Below are 15,775 nucleotides of genomic sequence, written 5' to 3'. Positions count from 1 at the left end.
GGGAAGGCAGGAATTTTACTTTATTTCATGTTACTTGCCACTACACTTTGAGAAATGGGAAATTAACAAAATGAATAAAATATAACTACTACTGGTCCAAGCATCTGCAGCCTATTACAAAGCCCTGCCACAGCAATATTTATTCTTTTCCTCTCTGAGTACTCTTGTTCCATCCAGCTTTTGTCTTCTCTCTCCCATTCAGTCTGTTTCTCATACGCTTCTCGATAATTACAGGAGAAACGAAATTATCACCCAGCAAAGGGTGTAGCCGTATGTGTGCAAAGTTGATCTTGGAAAACCAATAAGACATAAAATAAAAATAAAAATAAAAAATAAATCCCAAACAGGTTTTTTATTTAACATAAGGCCAAAGAAGCTATCAGGCGTTGCTGAATACTGTCCACTAACTGTACAAAATATTGACTGCATGCCTCGCAAACACCAAAATATCCGCTGGAATGCCATAGAAATAAATAACTTCTGCTATAAACACATGAAAACATATCAAACTGTTATCTCTTTAAACATATTGTAAATAAAAAAATTACCAGTACTTCTACACAATAAATATTAAGAAACCATTGACATAGTTGAAATGCACTCATATAAATTAACAACTTTAATTACATTAGCCAAACAGACGTCGGTTAAAGAACTGCATGTAGTATGCCAAAAAAAAAATAATAATAAAAACAAACAAACAAACAAACAAACAACATCAACCACAGAACATAAAAAGTTTTAAAACAAAACAGGCTTCAGATTATCTTGGCTTTCATAATTATATTTTTCTTTTAAAGAAAAATATCAACCCATTGTCAATGCACTGTTTTCCAAAGCATTTAAATAGAGGGTAAAACCCATTGGAAATTAATACAGAAGAAATGATTCACTTTATGCATAAAAAATAAATAATGTAGCTGAGACATGTGGTTTGCTTCTGCTCTTGAAGATGTGAACAGCTTCTAAGCATTCATTTTCTCTGACCCATACAACAGCTTCTCAGTGATAAAGGGTTTAATTTAAACACACACAATGTCCACCCCCAAACCTTCTGCCCACATCTACAAGTTCCATTTATTGTGTAGGGTTTCAGGGTGACTAAGTTCTTCTCTACATTGAAAAGGGAAGTTGCCAAAAGGCCCCCAGGAAATCATTTTTTCAAGTGAACATAATAATTTGAATCTAAGCTTAATACAACTGAGGCATTTGTGTTCTCTGTTTTTTAGAGTTACTTCTTGAGGTCCAATCCCGTGGGGGTGAAAAACAAAATTCATTTGCTCTTCCTTAGAGGAGAATGCAGGCATTCTCCTTGAAAACAAAGTGTGGAATCAATCTTAAATATCTATGAAATTGATTGGTCTTCAGGGACAAGAAAATCTCAACTCAGTGTGCTGGAACTTGCCATGCTTTTTTTTTTTTTTTTTTTTTTTTTTTTAAATAAAGATAAAGAAAGAAAGAAAGAACCCAAACTACCAAATAATTATCATTCTTAAAAAATACTTTTCAGAGCTTTTAAGATTGGTATGAGTAGATTTTTAAGAGCCTAGAGATTAGCCCTAGAGAAAGAGCAGAGAGATGCTAAGATCAGATAGAGCCACCCTGTTTTAAGGAAAACCTACTGTGAAGAACCAATATCGTAGAATTTAAAAGCTTTTTCTTTTGGCTTCATGCTGCTACATGAAAAGTGTGGTTGTTTACAAGCCTGCGTATCTTCCAAGATTATTAAAGATAGCAGCAATTTCTAATTCTGTTTCAAGGCCACATAAATGTAATGAAATAATGTCAAAGATTGGGGATGCTTGATAACCCAATCATTTCATCTCAACTAACACATCCCATTCAAATATTGTCACGTGGGATTTCATTTTGCTCTGTTTGCAATTACTATGGCCACTAACCAAACTCCATCTCACCCCCAACTGTGTCCAGCACTCTTTTAAAGGGCTTAAAAAGATGGTGCACACACTTGAGATGAATGGGAGCCACCAACAGGCAGCTATCTTTGAGCGGCCTGCTTTTCCCACTGCTCTGACCATCTCTGCTAGTGCCCTGTGCACTAGGACTTGGTTCTACACGCTATCTTTGCGGGTTCCATTATTAGTGCCACTACCACATAAAAAGCAGTCTGAAAGGCCCTCTAAATTTTTCATGCAAATTTGTAAAGCTGAACATCACCATCCCCCTCACCTTGAAACTTTCCTCACGGTGCCCACCTTGCCAACCTCAACGATCTCCCGGCCAACGGTTAAGAGTGAGGAAGCAAGTACCAACTTTGCATGCTCTCCCTCTTACAATTAATTAGAGTCCACTCCCTTGTAGTACATGTTGTATTTTTGCAGAAGAAAGGGCAGACTTCGAGATGCAGTTAAGTATATCTACCCAGTAATAACATTAAAATAATTTGCCTACATACAGCCTGGAGTTCTAGGACACCAATTTAGTATATATATCTCAAGAAGAGCTAAACCACCTTTAGGAGCATTTGGTTTCTCACAATTTTATTTTCCTACCATTAATCTTTTTAAATCTATGAATTGACAGAGGGCTGAAAGCTTCTGTATTTTACAAAATACTAACGAATGCAATTTTTCCAAATTATTAGTATTTTTTTCAATTTTTGCAAACTACAAACAAGTCAGTAAAAACAAGGCTCTGTATTTTCAAAAGCATATAAGTGAATAACTTATTAGCTATTCTAGGCAAGCTAAATACTGTGGAATAAATTAGTAGAAATTTAGCTTTAAGCATGTACTTTGATATTTATAAAATGAAGTGTGTTTTTTTTCTTTTTTGCATCTGAGTCAATACATACAAACTTATATATCAGAAGTTTGGGCTGTAAATTAAAACATTAGGGATTTTTACCATTGCTGCCACCCTGCCGTTCTCTCCCTTCTTCCCAATCTCTCAAGACTTTTCTCCAAGTTATTTATCTTTTAGCTAGTGACAACAACATTATTTAGCCCAGCAAGTAAGATTTCTCACGCTTAGGCCTTAATCACAAAAAAAAAAAAAAAAAGGTACCCAACTCTTCTTCTGGCCTAAAGATTAGGTTTTGTTCTTTCTGAAAAAGCTTTCTGATTTAAGATTGATTCCAATGGAAAATAAATAAAAGTCGTGCATGCAAAAAAATCAGCCTAGAACCTTGAAGAACATGAGTTTCCTGTTTTCCCTGCAGGGAATACCTGGTGGGATGGAGGTGAGGGGCAAGAAAGAGAGGGTGCTGGATCCCTGCACAACAAAAGAGGGTCTTGCTCAATATTCACTGGAGTTTCCAGGCTTCTTCCCATCCACATTTTTTTGAAATGTGCCCACCTAGTTCAGAGGAAAAGCAAAAACTATAGCCTATCCTTCTTAAAAATACTGTGTTTTGCACACAAACATTCATTGCTTTAAGAACATTACAAAATGACAGCCTGACGTGCTTAAAATGTGCATGGGCATGATGCGATCCATGTATATATACACACAGGTATGCATATGCACGAGCGACGTACATATACACACACAAGCATGTAGTGTTCCATGATAGCCGACAGTGTACAACTACTGTACATCCAGTATGAAATGGCCCGTTTCATGGATGTCAAAGGAGTCAAAAACCAAACTTCTCAGGTCTTCGAGGCCTGAACACAATCCACCCTACTCTGCCTTGAATCCCAACCCCTGACTCACTGATGGTGAATGATACCAACCACAGACAGACTGTTTAAAGGCTCACACAAATGTCTTTGGTGTATGTGTCTATTTTTTAAGGTACAAAATAATAATAATAATTATAATTATAATAATAAAAATAGCTATTTTGTGTGCTGTAGCAGTTCTTTTATAGCTCACATTAAGTGCAGCTCTTAACCCCCCCACCCCCACCCAAAGAAAATACTTGTTAAATAAGGATTAGACAGGTCAAACACCATTGTAGTGCAAATAGTAAACGATAAAAAAAAAAACAACATTTACAAAATATAGAAATGTTTGGATCCAACAGATGGACAAACATATTCCTTTCAAGTATCTCTCCTTGAAGAAAATAAAAATTAATCAGGTTACTTCCAATACAAAAAAGTCTCTCATTTTGTTCTCTCTCAGGTAAACAGTTTCAAACCTATTAGGTTGCATAGTACTAAGATCATAAGCACCTTAACGAAATGTAACTTGGTATTCTTTGTTCCTTGATTTTTCTCTCTTCCCATTCTTGTTCTCAAATTTTTTTTTTTAAGGTTGGTTTTTGTTTCGTTTTGCTCTGTTGCAAAACTGGTGCAGAAAAAAGAAGTGTGACCGCCTGCACACTATTGTTCTCTTACCAGTACATGTATGCATGTGTCGTGTGGAAATGCCTCTGTGTGTGGATGTGTGTGTGTGTGTGTGTGTGTGTGTCTGTGTGCGTGTGTGCACGGGCTGATATACACAGAGAGAGGGTCACACAGACATACCTTACAACCTGGGTAATTGGGTGGGAAAGCGCCTGTAACCGGCTCTTTCGGACTCATGGCTTTCTAGATGCTATTTGGGTTGTGCCAGCCCACATGACTGCAGACTAGACAAGTTGACCTCGAGGCTCACACTGAAAGGGGATTGAAAAGGAGGGGACAATACTCCCGCGTAAGCGACGGATGTCATCACCTCGATATCAGAAGAAATGAAGGGTGTGCCGCTCTCCTCTCCCTCCCAATTCCTATCTCGTCCTCTGCTCCATCTCTGAGCCCTGGCTAAGGAATTTCGCCACATCTTCCTTCATCTGTTTCAGGTTTTGCTTTTTAGTTTATTTATTTTTTTCTTAATCTCTATCTTTTTTTCCTGCTTGTTTAACTCAGAAACCTTAAACATTTCTTCTTTTTTTGTTGTTGTTGTTTTGTCTTTTGTTTTTGTTTGTTTGTTTTGTTTTTGTTTTTTGTTTTGCCACCGTCTCTTCTCTGGACAACTCTGGCTCCTGTCCCCCCACCCCTGGGCCGGGGGTGCTCTATGAGCACCCGCACTCCTCCACGATCATGTTCTGAATGTCCTTTTTGATGATGTTTTGCCCATCATCGTAGTACAGCATGGACATTGGTCTCAGCTTGGTGGGCACACAGCACGACTTGAGGTTGGTGAAGGGGCTGTGACCCCGCAGGCGGTAGTGGTTGATGACGGTCGAGTGAAAGGAGAGCGAGGACCCCGACGTGCCTGCTATGTGGCTCGGGCACCCACCCTCGCAGTAGTTGGCGTGATAGCCGGAGGGGGCGATGATCCAGTCGTTCCAGCCAATGTCCTTGAAGCTCACAAAGAACTGTTTCTTACAGCAGATGTTGACCTTGCCGTCACACTCCAGGCCCCGCCGCCGCCGCCGATGAGGGTGGTCTTCAGACTGGCGGGCCTGCAGCATGAGGAAAGGTCTGTGGGACTGCTCCTTGTCCTCGTCCCCCCCGGCCCCTGCGTCTCCTCCGTCCTTCTTCTTCCCTTCCCCCTCCTCCTCCTTCTTCTTCTTCTTGCCCAGGAGCACCAGGCTGGCGCCCGTCTCGTGGCACTGCTCGCAGGCAATCCGAACGTCCAGGGAGCTCCTGCCCTGGTCCAGCAAGCGCTGGATGCTGCTGGAGACAGGGAAGATGTGCCAGGTGCTCTTCCGTGCGTCCACCACCTTTTCAGAAATCAACACCTCGTTCCTCTCCTCCGGGAAGCCCATGTCCTCGGCCTCCTCCCCCGCATCCAAGCTGCCCTGGGGGTGCTTCTGCAAGAGCCGGATGGTGACTTTGGTCCTGGTCCTGTTGGCCTTGGGGACTTTGAGGAAGAGCCAGACTTCTGCACGCTCCACCACCGACAGGTCACTGCCTTCTTTGGAAATCTCAAAGTGCAGCGTTTTCCTGGCTGTGCCTGCAGACGAAACACAGCACAAGAGAGAGCAGGGACACTCGTTAGTTGTGCTGGGGGGTCACCACTCACTCATTTCAGGCGAGCGTGGCACCTCTGCCACCGTCTCCAGCAGGGGTCAGCGGGTCACGGCCCACCGGCCACCAGGAGGGTTTTGACAGTTGGAAATGGCTGAAGGGAAAGAGCATTTTGTGACACGTGAAACTTATAGGACATTCACACTCCAGTGCCCATAAATGAGGCTTCCTGGGACCACAGCTAGGCTCACTTCTTTACGGCTTGTCTGTGGCTGGCTCCTGTGCTCCATCATGGAGTCGGGCAGACCCAACCGAGACTGGCCCCCAGAGCAGAGCTTAAAATATTTGTTCTCCGGCCCTTTCCAGAGCAAGTCTGTCAACGCCTGGCTGGAGAGAGAAGAGAGCCTTAGACTGTCAGTGTCCGGAAGCCTGGGGGGCTCTGCGTCTGAGCACTAACTGTTTAATCTCAGTTTCATCTTCTATGAGATGGGGATGACGTAGTGACATTTGACCCATCATGCGGCGGGCTTGGCACAGCACGGATGAAGGCGCACTGCGAGCCCTGGCGAGCTGCGGAAGCCCCGCTCTGCCCACAGAAATGCACGGACACCCCCCACGTAAGTGAGCGTGGCGGGTGCCACCCAGCTAGCCCTGGCCACACCCTGCCCCACCCCTCCATCGTTTCTTGCCTGGGTCACCGCCACAGCCCTTCCCCACATCCGCCCCCCACACCCCCCAGCAGGGAGCCAGGCCCCTCTGCAATCATTGCAGCAGGTATACACAGAAAGTTCCCAGGACTCTGGGCTCCACCTCAGCTGCTTCGCCTTCAACTCCAACCCCTTTCAGTGCCCGGTCCTGGGTGGCTCAGCCACACCTGTTGGTTCAGGTCAGGAGCATCCCATACGCTGTCTCAGCCCCAGCCGGTGACCGCTGCCTAGAACCCTCCTGCTCCCCACACCTCATCATCAGTGGCCGCCCTGGAGAAGGGTTGGGTTTTCAGATGAGACCACATCACTCCCCTGCCCCACCACCCCCTCCAGCCAATGTCTGATTTAGGATGTCCCAGGTCAGAGAGTCTCTCTCTCTCTCTCTCTCTCTCTCTCTCTCACACACACACACAGTCACGGCCCGGGCACTTCCCAGGAGGTAGGCAAGCGCATCTTCAGCATGGAGTTACATCAGATTAGGAGATCCACCTCCTCCTGCCGCGTCCCCCGTTTCTGCCTGCTTCCTTTCTGAATGCAGCTCTAATGAGCCCCAATTACAGCAACTGCTACTAACAGCGAGGAAATCCCCACACTGGCGAGGCAGTTGGATTCAGAGACCATTCAGTTCTTGCCTAATGTAAACCGTTCCCTCCTCTTTCCGCAAGCACCTGTATGTCTCCGCACGCAACTACGTCTACTCTCGGGAGCAGGTGTCCAGACGAGAATTCTCTGCCTGAGCAAACCTTCCCCCTTATTTGCACTTTTACCACTTGGTGGTCCATGGGACACGCCCCCTTTGCCTGACCGCCTCCTGCGTGCACCTGCTCACAACCGTCCGCCGTCCGCCGTGCATCTCGGACCCGAATCTGAGGACAGGGTTGGAGGAGTTCATCTTAGAACTCGCAACTCCCTAGGAGGGTCTCCCTGCCTGGATTTCTATAGCTAACGGAAATCCAGCCATACTTATCACTCTCAGCCCTGAGATGTTTACGGTACTATAAATTTTCGGCACAGTTTCAAGTTCTCTGCAGCAGAAGGCAGGCTTTTCTGTGCATTGCGCACTGTAGATTCTGTTCTTAATTTAACACACTCTGCACACTGTGATTCTGATAGTGGTAAATTCGCTGAGGCCGGGGCCAGGAAGGGCTACATATGTATACGAAAGATTCTCTGGCATCTCGGTATAACGTTGCTAGCACGCTGGCCACGATGATGGGGGTGCCGGGGGTGGGGGGCGGGGGTCCTCTGCCTCCGGCCTTGGGTCTCTGGCAAGAGTTGAAATGAATAATAAAGCTAGGTTTACAATTAGATCACCAGAGTCGACAGCAGTTAGAAGAAGGGGAGACTGTCTTTTTCTTTCTTTCTTTTTTTTTTTTGTCAGGGGCATGATTTCTTTTCAAAATGTGAACGCAGTATTTCCCTTGGCTGAAAACTGGTGGGTTCTCTGTTGCTGTCTGTTTTTTGGGGGAAAGCAAAAGTGAAGATTCCAGGAAGGAGAGCTTAATGATTTAAATTTGAAAAGACAATCAGCAGTGGTAGGGTCCTTCGGAAGCCCCCCAAGGCCCTGGAGCCGCCCCCCCCCCGGAGGAGGAGTGGGCAGCCCCCCTCCAGGGCAGGCACCTCCACCCTGCCCCCCTAGAATCCTAACAAGCTACCTGCTGTTCTCCCTTCTGCCTCTATGCAGGCCAGCTCCTGAAACCCTAAACTGTGCTGGGTGCCACTGGAAAGACAGAGAGATAGTAGCTGCTAAATTAGAGAAGCCAGAGGGCACCAAGTTGTGTTTTGTTTTTCTAGGAAAGAGTGTGAAACTGGAGAATCCGACTCGTCCTCGGGATGGGAAAGCTCTCTGGGTTTCAGGTAACCCATTCCCACAGGCTCCTCCGCTCTGCTTTTACCAGGTTTGACAGGAGGGGCCAGGGTGAAGGTAGATAGATGGTCCTCGGGTAAAGACAGAGGGTCCAGGTGGCAGTGCGGAACCAGCATCCCTCTGACTTTCCATGAATAGAGTCCGGAGAAGTCCATAGATGCTGGGGGGTGGGGTGCGGTGAGGGGGGCCAAGGGGTGCTAATTGGCTGACTTGACAGGAGGAGCCAGAGCACATGCAAATTGCCTTTTGTAGGGCCAGGGGGGCTGAGGTCCCTGGTTTTCCAGCAACAGCCCACAGGACAGCCCCTCGTTCCACAAGAGCAGGTTTCTAAGGCATGATATAGCCCCACCCCTTCTTCACAGGCAGCTGTACTTGGAAGCAAATGATTTAGTGTTCCTGGGAGAGGATCGTACAAAGAGAGTACTCATTAGAGGGGGCTCAATCTGTCAGGTGCTGTTATATTAGGATCAGAGAGGCATCATAAAATGACTTTCAACCTGGTCCTGGCTGATAATTAACTGTACGGCATCGCCTGCGTACTGGGGAGAGGCACAGCGCTGATTTATGCATTGGTTTAATGATCTGAGCTCGAAAGACTGTTCCCTGCATTCGCATCCACTGCCTGTGTGCTGTATCTCTCCCCCATATTTCTGACATTTGGATTTTCCCCCTACTAATTGACATGCCTGTCGCCTCCTTCTCCTGGTGTCCATTTCTGGAACTGCTATTTGTATATTGCATGATATTTTATCAGGGAAAAAAAATAAAACAGATCCAATTCCATGAAAATGCTGTTGCCATAATGCTCAGGAGAACAGGGGGAAGAGAGAGATGCAAGTCTTCCTAATGTCTACCTTATATGCAGGTACAATTTAAAAGTTCTATTGTATTTGACTTATTAAGCAGTGCAATATATATATATATATTTTTCTCTTTTACATTTTTAGCTTTCATTGCAGAAGGGGGTGGAGAGAATGAGACAGCTAGAAGCTGAGATGATTAATATTTATCAGGGCTGCAGGTTTCAGAAAAGCTATTACGACCCTCAAGTTTCTTAGGTGTGCAAAATATACCTAGTCACCCGATTATGTTCCCTTTATCTGCATTTTACCTAAGAGAGATTGTTATACTGCAGTGATGCTTTCAGGATGCTCCAATCTTCAAATCCCTACGCGTGACAGTTTGAAAAATGGAAGGAGGGTGCCTGAGGCTGAGATGTTTGGGATCAATTACTAATCAGTCTCGGGTTTGACTTAACTATCTCCTGCATCAAATCCTGAAATGGAAGCCTTCCCACAATGCTTTGTGAACAGGTACAGCCTTAGCAGCGTATACAGGTGCGCACTGTGTTCCTGCATCAGCACCTACCTGCCCAGATAGAGCCGCTGGCGTTGCTAACCTTTCATTACCTACTCTGATAATATTCTTTTCATCCTCTGTGCTATTTTTTCCCTCCAGAGGCTCGTGAGCAAGGCTTGTATCACAGCCTTCTCTGCCTGAGTAATTCACTAAGAAAGTCCCACGCAAACCCATGTGGGTGATAATATCTCATCACTGAAACCTCTATGAGGTCGGTGGACAAATCGAAGGGAGAGAGAAAGGTGTATTTAAAAAAAAAAAAAAAAACGAGGAGGAGGAGGAAGGACAAAGATCACACCTTCCAGTTGCTGGGCAAGGGGGGTGGGGGCTTTGGGCAGAAGGAGGGCCGCAACCTGGAGGGAAGAATAACCCGAAAAAGCACCTTTTCCCTTTGCTTTCAGGATTTTTCAAATGTTTTTAATAACTCCATCAGGAAAGCAGGCCTGCCAAGGGTTAAGCAAGCAAGCCCCTCGTTTGTTCGTTCTTCCCCTCCCCCCATACCAGGACTCAAAATTCTGCTCTTCCTCAAGCCCTGCACCTCGGATCTGTGGGCGTAGGAACATTTCCAACGAAATAAGCAACACACACACACGCATCACGCACACGCACACGCACACACACGCAGTGTTTCATTTGTGTTCTGTTTTGTTTTCCTCACCAGGGTCCTGCCTAAAGTATGCTGCCCTCATACATAGGGGTAATGATTATGTCTCTAACGTGAATGTGGAAAATCTCGTTGTTTACAGAGGATTTTAACTCGCCATGGGGGAGAAAGCCTTGCTGTAAAATGTGGCCGTTACTTTTAATTTTCCATTCTGCCCCCGATTCCGCTGTGCCTAGCTCTGGTGTCGTCGGGGGTATGGGCGTCCAGGCTACCAGGCCGGCCTGTGTGTTCTCGGAAGCACTAGCTTTGCATTTGGACTGTTTCCAGTGGTTTGTGCAGAAGGCAGCAAGTGGGGTCTTAAAGGGTATGCCTCCCTTAACCTGCCGCTGAGGGTTTTGCCTGGAGGAGAACTATAGCTTTGGTCATAAATTATCTGGTTGATTTTGTTAGCCTTGGTATTTTTTTCCCCCTTAGGATCTGCTATTGAATTGTAAATGCTCGACCACATTCGGGTGTCTTCCATTTCAATGGTGATGAAATAGAGAGAGAGAGAGAGAAAGAGAGAGAGAGAGAGGTGGGGGGGGTTAGTTTCCGCAAAGAAGGAGAGAAAATTCTTAAGATTCAGCCCACAGAAATTTCAGAGACTTCCTCCAAAGTTCCTGAGAACTTTTACACTTTGGATTCTGGATTTAGGGACCGGTGGAGTAGGAGACATTCTGATCTACAGCTCATGCTCCAGGATAGTTTAGCAGAAGAGGGGCCAAGACAAATACGTGTTTTCACTAAAAGTGCCGGGGAAGGTAGGACTCCCAGTTCTCCAAATATGAAAGCTGACTTTCTGCCCTCCGAGGGCTCCCCCCCACCCCGCCCCAACTCCGACCCACCTACGTCACAGGCCCAAACCACTAGGCATCTCGCTTCTTGTCTCGCCTCCACCATTTGGCTCCAGCCTCAGCTCAGAAACAAACGCATCCCCCGAAGCTGCACCCAAGTCCTCACAAGGCGTTCAGCAAACAGCCCTTTCCTCCCTGTTGGAAGTCACTTGTCATTTGTCGCTGGTGAAAAGCGTTGATAAGCCAGGCAGACCAGGCAACAAAATGAGGGAAGATGGAAGGCGTTTTGGTAAAAGCCCAGGCAGCCAGCCGTCTTAGGGAGAGATGTGTGAGCAGATCAGTGCTGCTGATGATTCATGGTCACATTTCTCCACGCTCTGCTTTGTTTTGCTTCTGAAATGTATCATTCCTCTGTCTTCCATAGAGCTCCGGAATGTTCATATGTATCCCTAGAATTCCCATTTCCTTTCCTCTGTCTCCTTTACTGGGTCACAGGTAGTCGTGATTCTCTCATCCCATAAAATCCTAACTTTCTCCTGGAGCTGGAGAGGAAGGGGGGGGGGCACTGATAATCACCAGGATCTGGGCGCTTACAGATTGGGGCTTCCAGGAGGTGAAATTGCCTTTCCCTAGATTGACTGCTAAGGAGCAAAAGTCTTTGGAATGCGCCCTCTTGTGGCCACTCATCTCTCCTTCTTCGGAGAAGAAAGCCTGTAACCCCTAAAGGCGCCCTTCAGTGAGGGAGAAGTCTCAGGAAGGGTCCCTAGGCTGGCACGGGCTTGGTGGGAGTCGACTCCCCCTTGAGATGGCTTTCTTGGGCTGGGAAAGACAGATCGTCATCCAAGCAAGCCTCCCTAGACCTCTGTTTGGGAAGTATTTCTAATTCAACTCGCCTGTAACTGGAACCCTCCAAGAGGGGGAGATTTCCATGTTACTTTCAACAACACCTGGGCTTAGTGAGCACTTCCCGCTTCTTGGCGCTTCACTTGTCTTTCTGTCCCTATCCGATCCTCACCAAGCGCTATCAATCCACTAGGCTGATTGCCATAATCAGCGTGTAAATCTGGCAGCCTATGGAGACTCAGTGATGTGCTGTTAGTGGACACTGACTGCCCCTATATCATCACAGATCACAGGAAGATAAAATAGGATACAGCCATCCAGAAGGACATGGATTTCACTGACAATTATAGAGAACGCTGACTTGACCCTACCCATCCCTTCTTCTTTTCCTTTCCGGTCTTAAGGTAAACACAGCGGCATTCTATGCCAGCCGGCCAAAGAATGGAGTGATCTTGGTGAGCTATCTGGGGTGACATGCGTTAAAAAAAATAATTTTTATTTGTTGGAATAAATTTCAGAGAGCCCGAGAGCAGCTCTTTGCCACTTAGTTGGTAACAACTCATAGCAGCCTTACAAGGATGGGGCGCTCTCCACTGAGCCCCAATGGGACAAACTCAGTTCCTAAGAGTCCTAGACACGAGCTGTTTGCGGTCCCTCAACTGCTAGGCCGTGTCGTGGCCTTATTTAACCACCAAGAAGGGTGGAGGCAAAAATTATACACGAATCCCCCCAGCTGAGGGATCTTAAGGTCGAAAGATACATCTATGGGTATGGGTCGGTGGCACCGGCATCAGGGACACTAACCGGGTTCCGTGCCGTACCAAATAGTTTACAGAAGGACGACAAATGACTCTCCTTTGCTACTCCCCCAATTCTTACATTTGACATAGTTTGGATATTCCGAAGGTTGAATTAGTCCAAAAGCAAGAAGACATTTCTGTACATTCAGTGGATGAAGCTCTTTCCTAGTTAGCAGAATCAGCAACAAAATACTCATCTGGAGTACCACTTGGAGGAGCAGGTTGTCCATACAGCAATCATTAATTCCGCGAAATCATAGTAAATCAACTTGAAGTTGAGGTGTGGAAACTTCTCAGATGAGGAAAATAAGTAGGGGTCATAAACATTTTCTGTGACTCCCGCAGCTCATCCAAAGTCAAGTTGTAAACTCAACCAGGAGGAGTTTTCCATTACAAGCCTTAAACTGGAGTCAGCGTGTGAGTCAAATGAATCACCTTTGAAAAAAGTAACTCCATGTCTTTTAAACTAAACACCTAACAGGAAAGCTAAAAAAAAAAAAAAAAAATGACAAGAGTTCATAGAAAAGAGAAAAAGACTGCCACTGAGATGAAGGCCATAAGTAAGAAAGAATGTAAAAGGTCAAATTCTTTCTCTGCAGAACCTCTCAAGGCCAAGAGCATGATTTGCTAGACAAGTCAGCGAAGTCAGAAAGAGAGGCTGTTGCTAGAGCATCAGGTGTATATTAAAAGTGGTCAGAGGCATAGGTACACTTAGTCATCTGACGCCGGGAAAGCCAATTGAGTAGGACCTGCAATTAAGGCCATCATGTGGGGTGACTGGTTTATAAAAACCTCCAGGGTCCCTTTGTGCCAGCACAGGGAGCAGACCTGTGGACCCCGGGAATCCATTCCCCTCCACTGGACTCAGTGTCAGTAAGCACCTTCCCTCCTACCTCGCCCCCCAGGAAAGGTGAGCGGCCCCGTGAAATCGCCAACCTGACTCTGTCCCTCAGTAAGCTTCGAAAGATAAAGTCCTAACCCTCGTGCCATTCGGGGGCTGCATCAAGAAAGAGCTTAGAGAAAGAAAGACCTTCTTTTAAAAGAAGCCTCTGCCGAGGGAGAGGGAGACACTGTCCTGCCAGGAGGCTCGTGGGACATCAGGGCTTCTCCTCCCAGGGGAGCCAGGAAGCCAGCAGGCTATCTGCTCCCCGAAAAGGATGCCCAGGTCTGGCAGGGTTTTCTTGAAAACAGAACATCTGAGTCAACAGGTTTTCAGGATTGGAAATTCTGAGTGTTGCCTTAATTGTTTATACTGCTGCGGCAAACTTTTAAACAGAAATGCTGGGAGTCCCTGCACATACTTTACTGGCCATATGCTCTACCAAACAAAACAATGGCATTCCTTTCAAATGGATTTGGCAAGGGGTACGATTCTTTAGGCTGGCATTACCATGAAAGTAACACAGTATTAACACATCTGTGCGCCGGGGCGTGCCCGGACTAGCGGCGTGCGAAGGGGCTGTGTCACCTAACTGTAAAAATAACCTGGCTCCGGGGCTGGGGCCACACTTGTGACAGGTATTTTTCTATTCAGCAACAGGTTAGCATGTTCCCGAGCCAATGATTAGAATCTATTAAAGTTCTTCCTCTTAAGGATTGAGTGAGAGTTCAGTGTAGTATCTGAGAGCACTTTGTCAAGGTTGCATTCCTTGGCAGGGAGCTCTTAGTAACTTTGCAGAGAACAAAACTCTTTTTTTTTTTTTTTTTTTTTTTTTGTTCAGAGAGCAAAAGTCAGCGTTCCAAAAGTGACTGCTGGTTCAATGTCAGCTGTCCCCCCCCCACCACCAAAGTCCCTCTTGACTGCCTCGAATGTGATGCTTGTGCTCTTCTAAGAGTTTCTAAAGGTAAAAAAAAAAAAAAAAAAGACTGTCACCAGCACTAAGTAAGCCCTGCTTGTCGGTGTGGCCCCTGACTGGACTTTTAAAGGGAAGGTTTGTTTTAAGACAATGACTTCATCTGTGCCTGTTCCCACCCCGACCCCACACTCCGCGCGGCGTGCGCCCCCCCACCCCAACTCACCCCATAAAAACTTTGGATGGGGTCCGGAAGCCTCCTGGGCTCCCTGCCCCCAGCCCACCGCCCTGCACCCCTGCAGCCCCCGACAATGCCCGGGCTTCCAGCGGGGCTGCCTGGATGTGGTCTGCAGGGCCGGGCGGGCAGGGCGGGCAGGGCGCGGGAGCCTCGCGCACGCAGACCCGCCTGCAGCTCCTCCGCGGCCCCGAGGGCTCGGCCGGGTCGCGCTCCCCTGGGGACCCGGGGAGGCCTCGCCCCCCGCGCGCCCCCCGCGCCCCCCCCCCGGCCGCGGCGCCCCGTGCCCGTGCGCCCCCCCGACCTCCCCCCAGGCCTGGCACGGGCTCCCCACCCCCACCCCCCGCGCCCCATGCCCGCACCCACCTGATTCCGCGAACGTGATGATCTCCGAGGTCTGCTCCATGAGTTCATTCATTTCTGCCCTCCTGCCGATGTCATCCTCTATCTCCACGAACCCGTTCTCCCCGACTTTGCCTACGTGCAGCTTGCGGATCGCGTTCAGAAGCGCCGCCTTGGGCACCGGCTGGGTGACTTCGGGTCTCTTCTTCAAGTGCAGCATGTTGAGGATGTGCTTCTTGACGGCCTCCACCATCTCGGGCTGGGAGTTGGGGGCATCCCTGGGCAGGGCGGTGAGCGCGCAGGCCGGGCAGGCGGGGGCCGCGCCGGGCCCCTCGGGCCCCGGGGTCGGGGAGCTCCGCACTATAATCCAGCAACTCGCCACCAAGAATCCTCTCAGCCAGAGCAAGGGCATCCTGGCAGCAAAAGTTGTCGTGGTCGCCTTTTTTAAAAGGCCCTGCTTTGCCTCCCCCCTCACGCACAGGGTTGGTTTTTTTTTTTTTTTTTTTTTTTTGTGGGTTTTTTTTTTTC

The 15,775-nt window shown here is 47.3% G+C and overlaps 1 protein-coding gene and 1 long non-coding RNA gene across 2 annotated transcripts in view; one reads left to right on the top strand and one right to left on the bottom strand.

Moving 5' to 3' along the window:
• Positions 1-333: 333 nt before the first annotated feature.
• On the bottom strand, positions 334-15,765 carry INHBA (inhibin subunit beta A). Its single transcript, XM_038562654.1, has 2 exons — positions 15,272-15,765; positions 334-5,850 (listed from the first exon to the last, which is right to left on the bottom strand). The coding sequence occupies exons 1-2, from the start codon at positions 15,657-15,659 to the stop codon at positions 4,964-4,966; spliced, it is 1,275 nt and encodes a 424-aa protein (XP_038418582.1). The 5' UTR covers positions 15,660-15,765; the 3' UTR covers positions 334-4,963.
• Positions 9,137-15,775, top strand: part of LOC102152764 — a 75,350-nt gene continuing 68,711 nt past the window's right edge. Inside the window, exon 1 of the long non-coding RNA XR_005373069.1 lies at positions 9,137-9,303. This is a non-coding gene — a long non-coding RNA (uncharacterized LOC102152764). The remainder of the gene's footprint in view (positions 9,304-15,775) is intronic.

The sequence above is a fragment of the Canis lupus genome, chromosome 18, assembly GCF_011100685.1.
Source record: "Canis lupus familiaris isolate Mischka breed German Shepherd chromosome 18, alternate assembly UU_Cfam_GSD_1.0, whole genome shotgun sequence".
Classification (NCBI taxonomy): domain Eukaryota; kingdom Metazoa; phylum Chordata; class Mammalia; order Carnivora; family Canidae; genus Canis; species Canis lupus.
The sequence above is the reverse complement of the archived record's forward strand: the minus strand, read 5'-3'. Positions and strand labels throughout refer to the sequence as shown.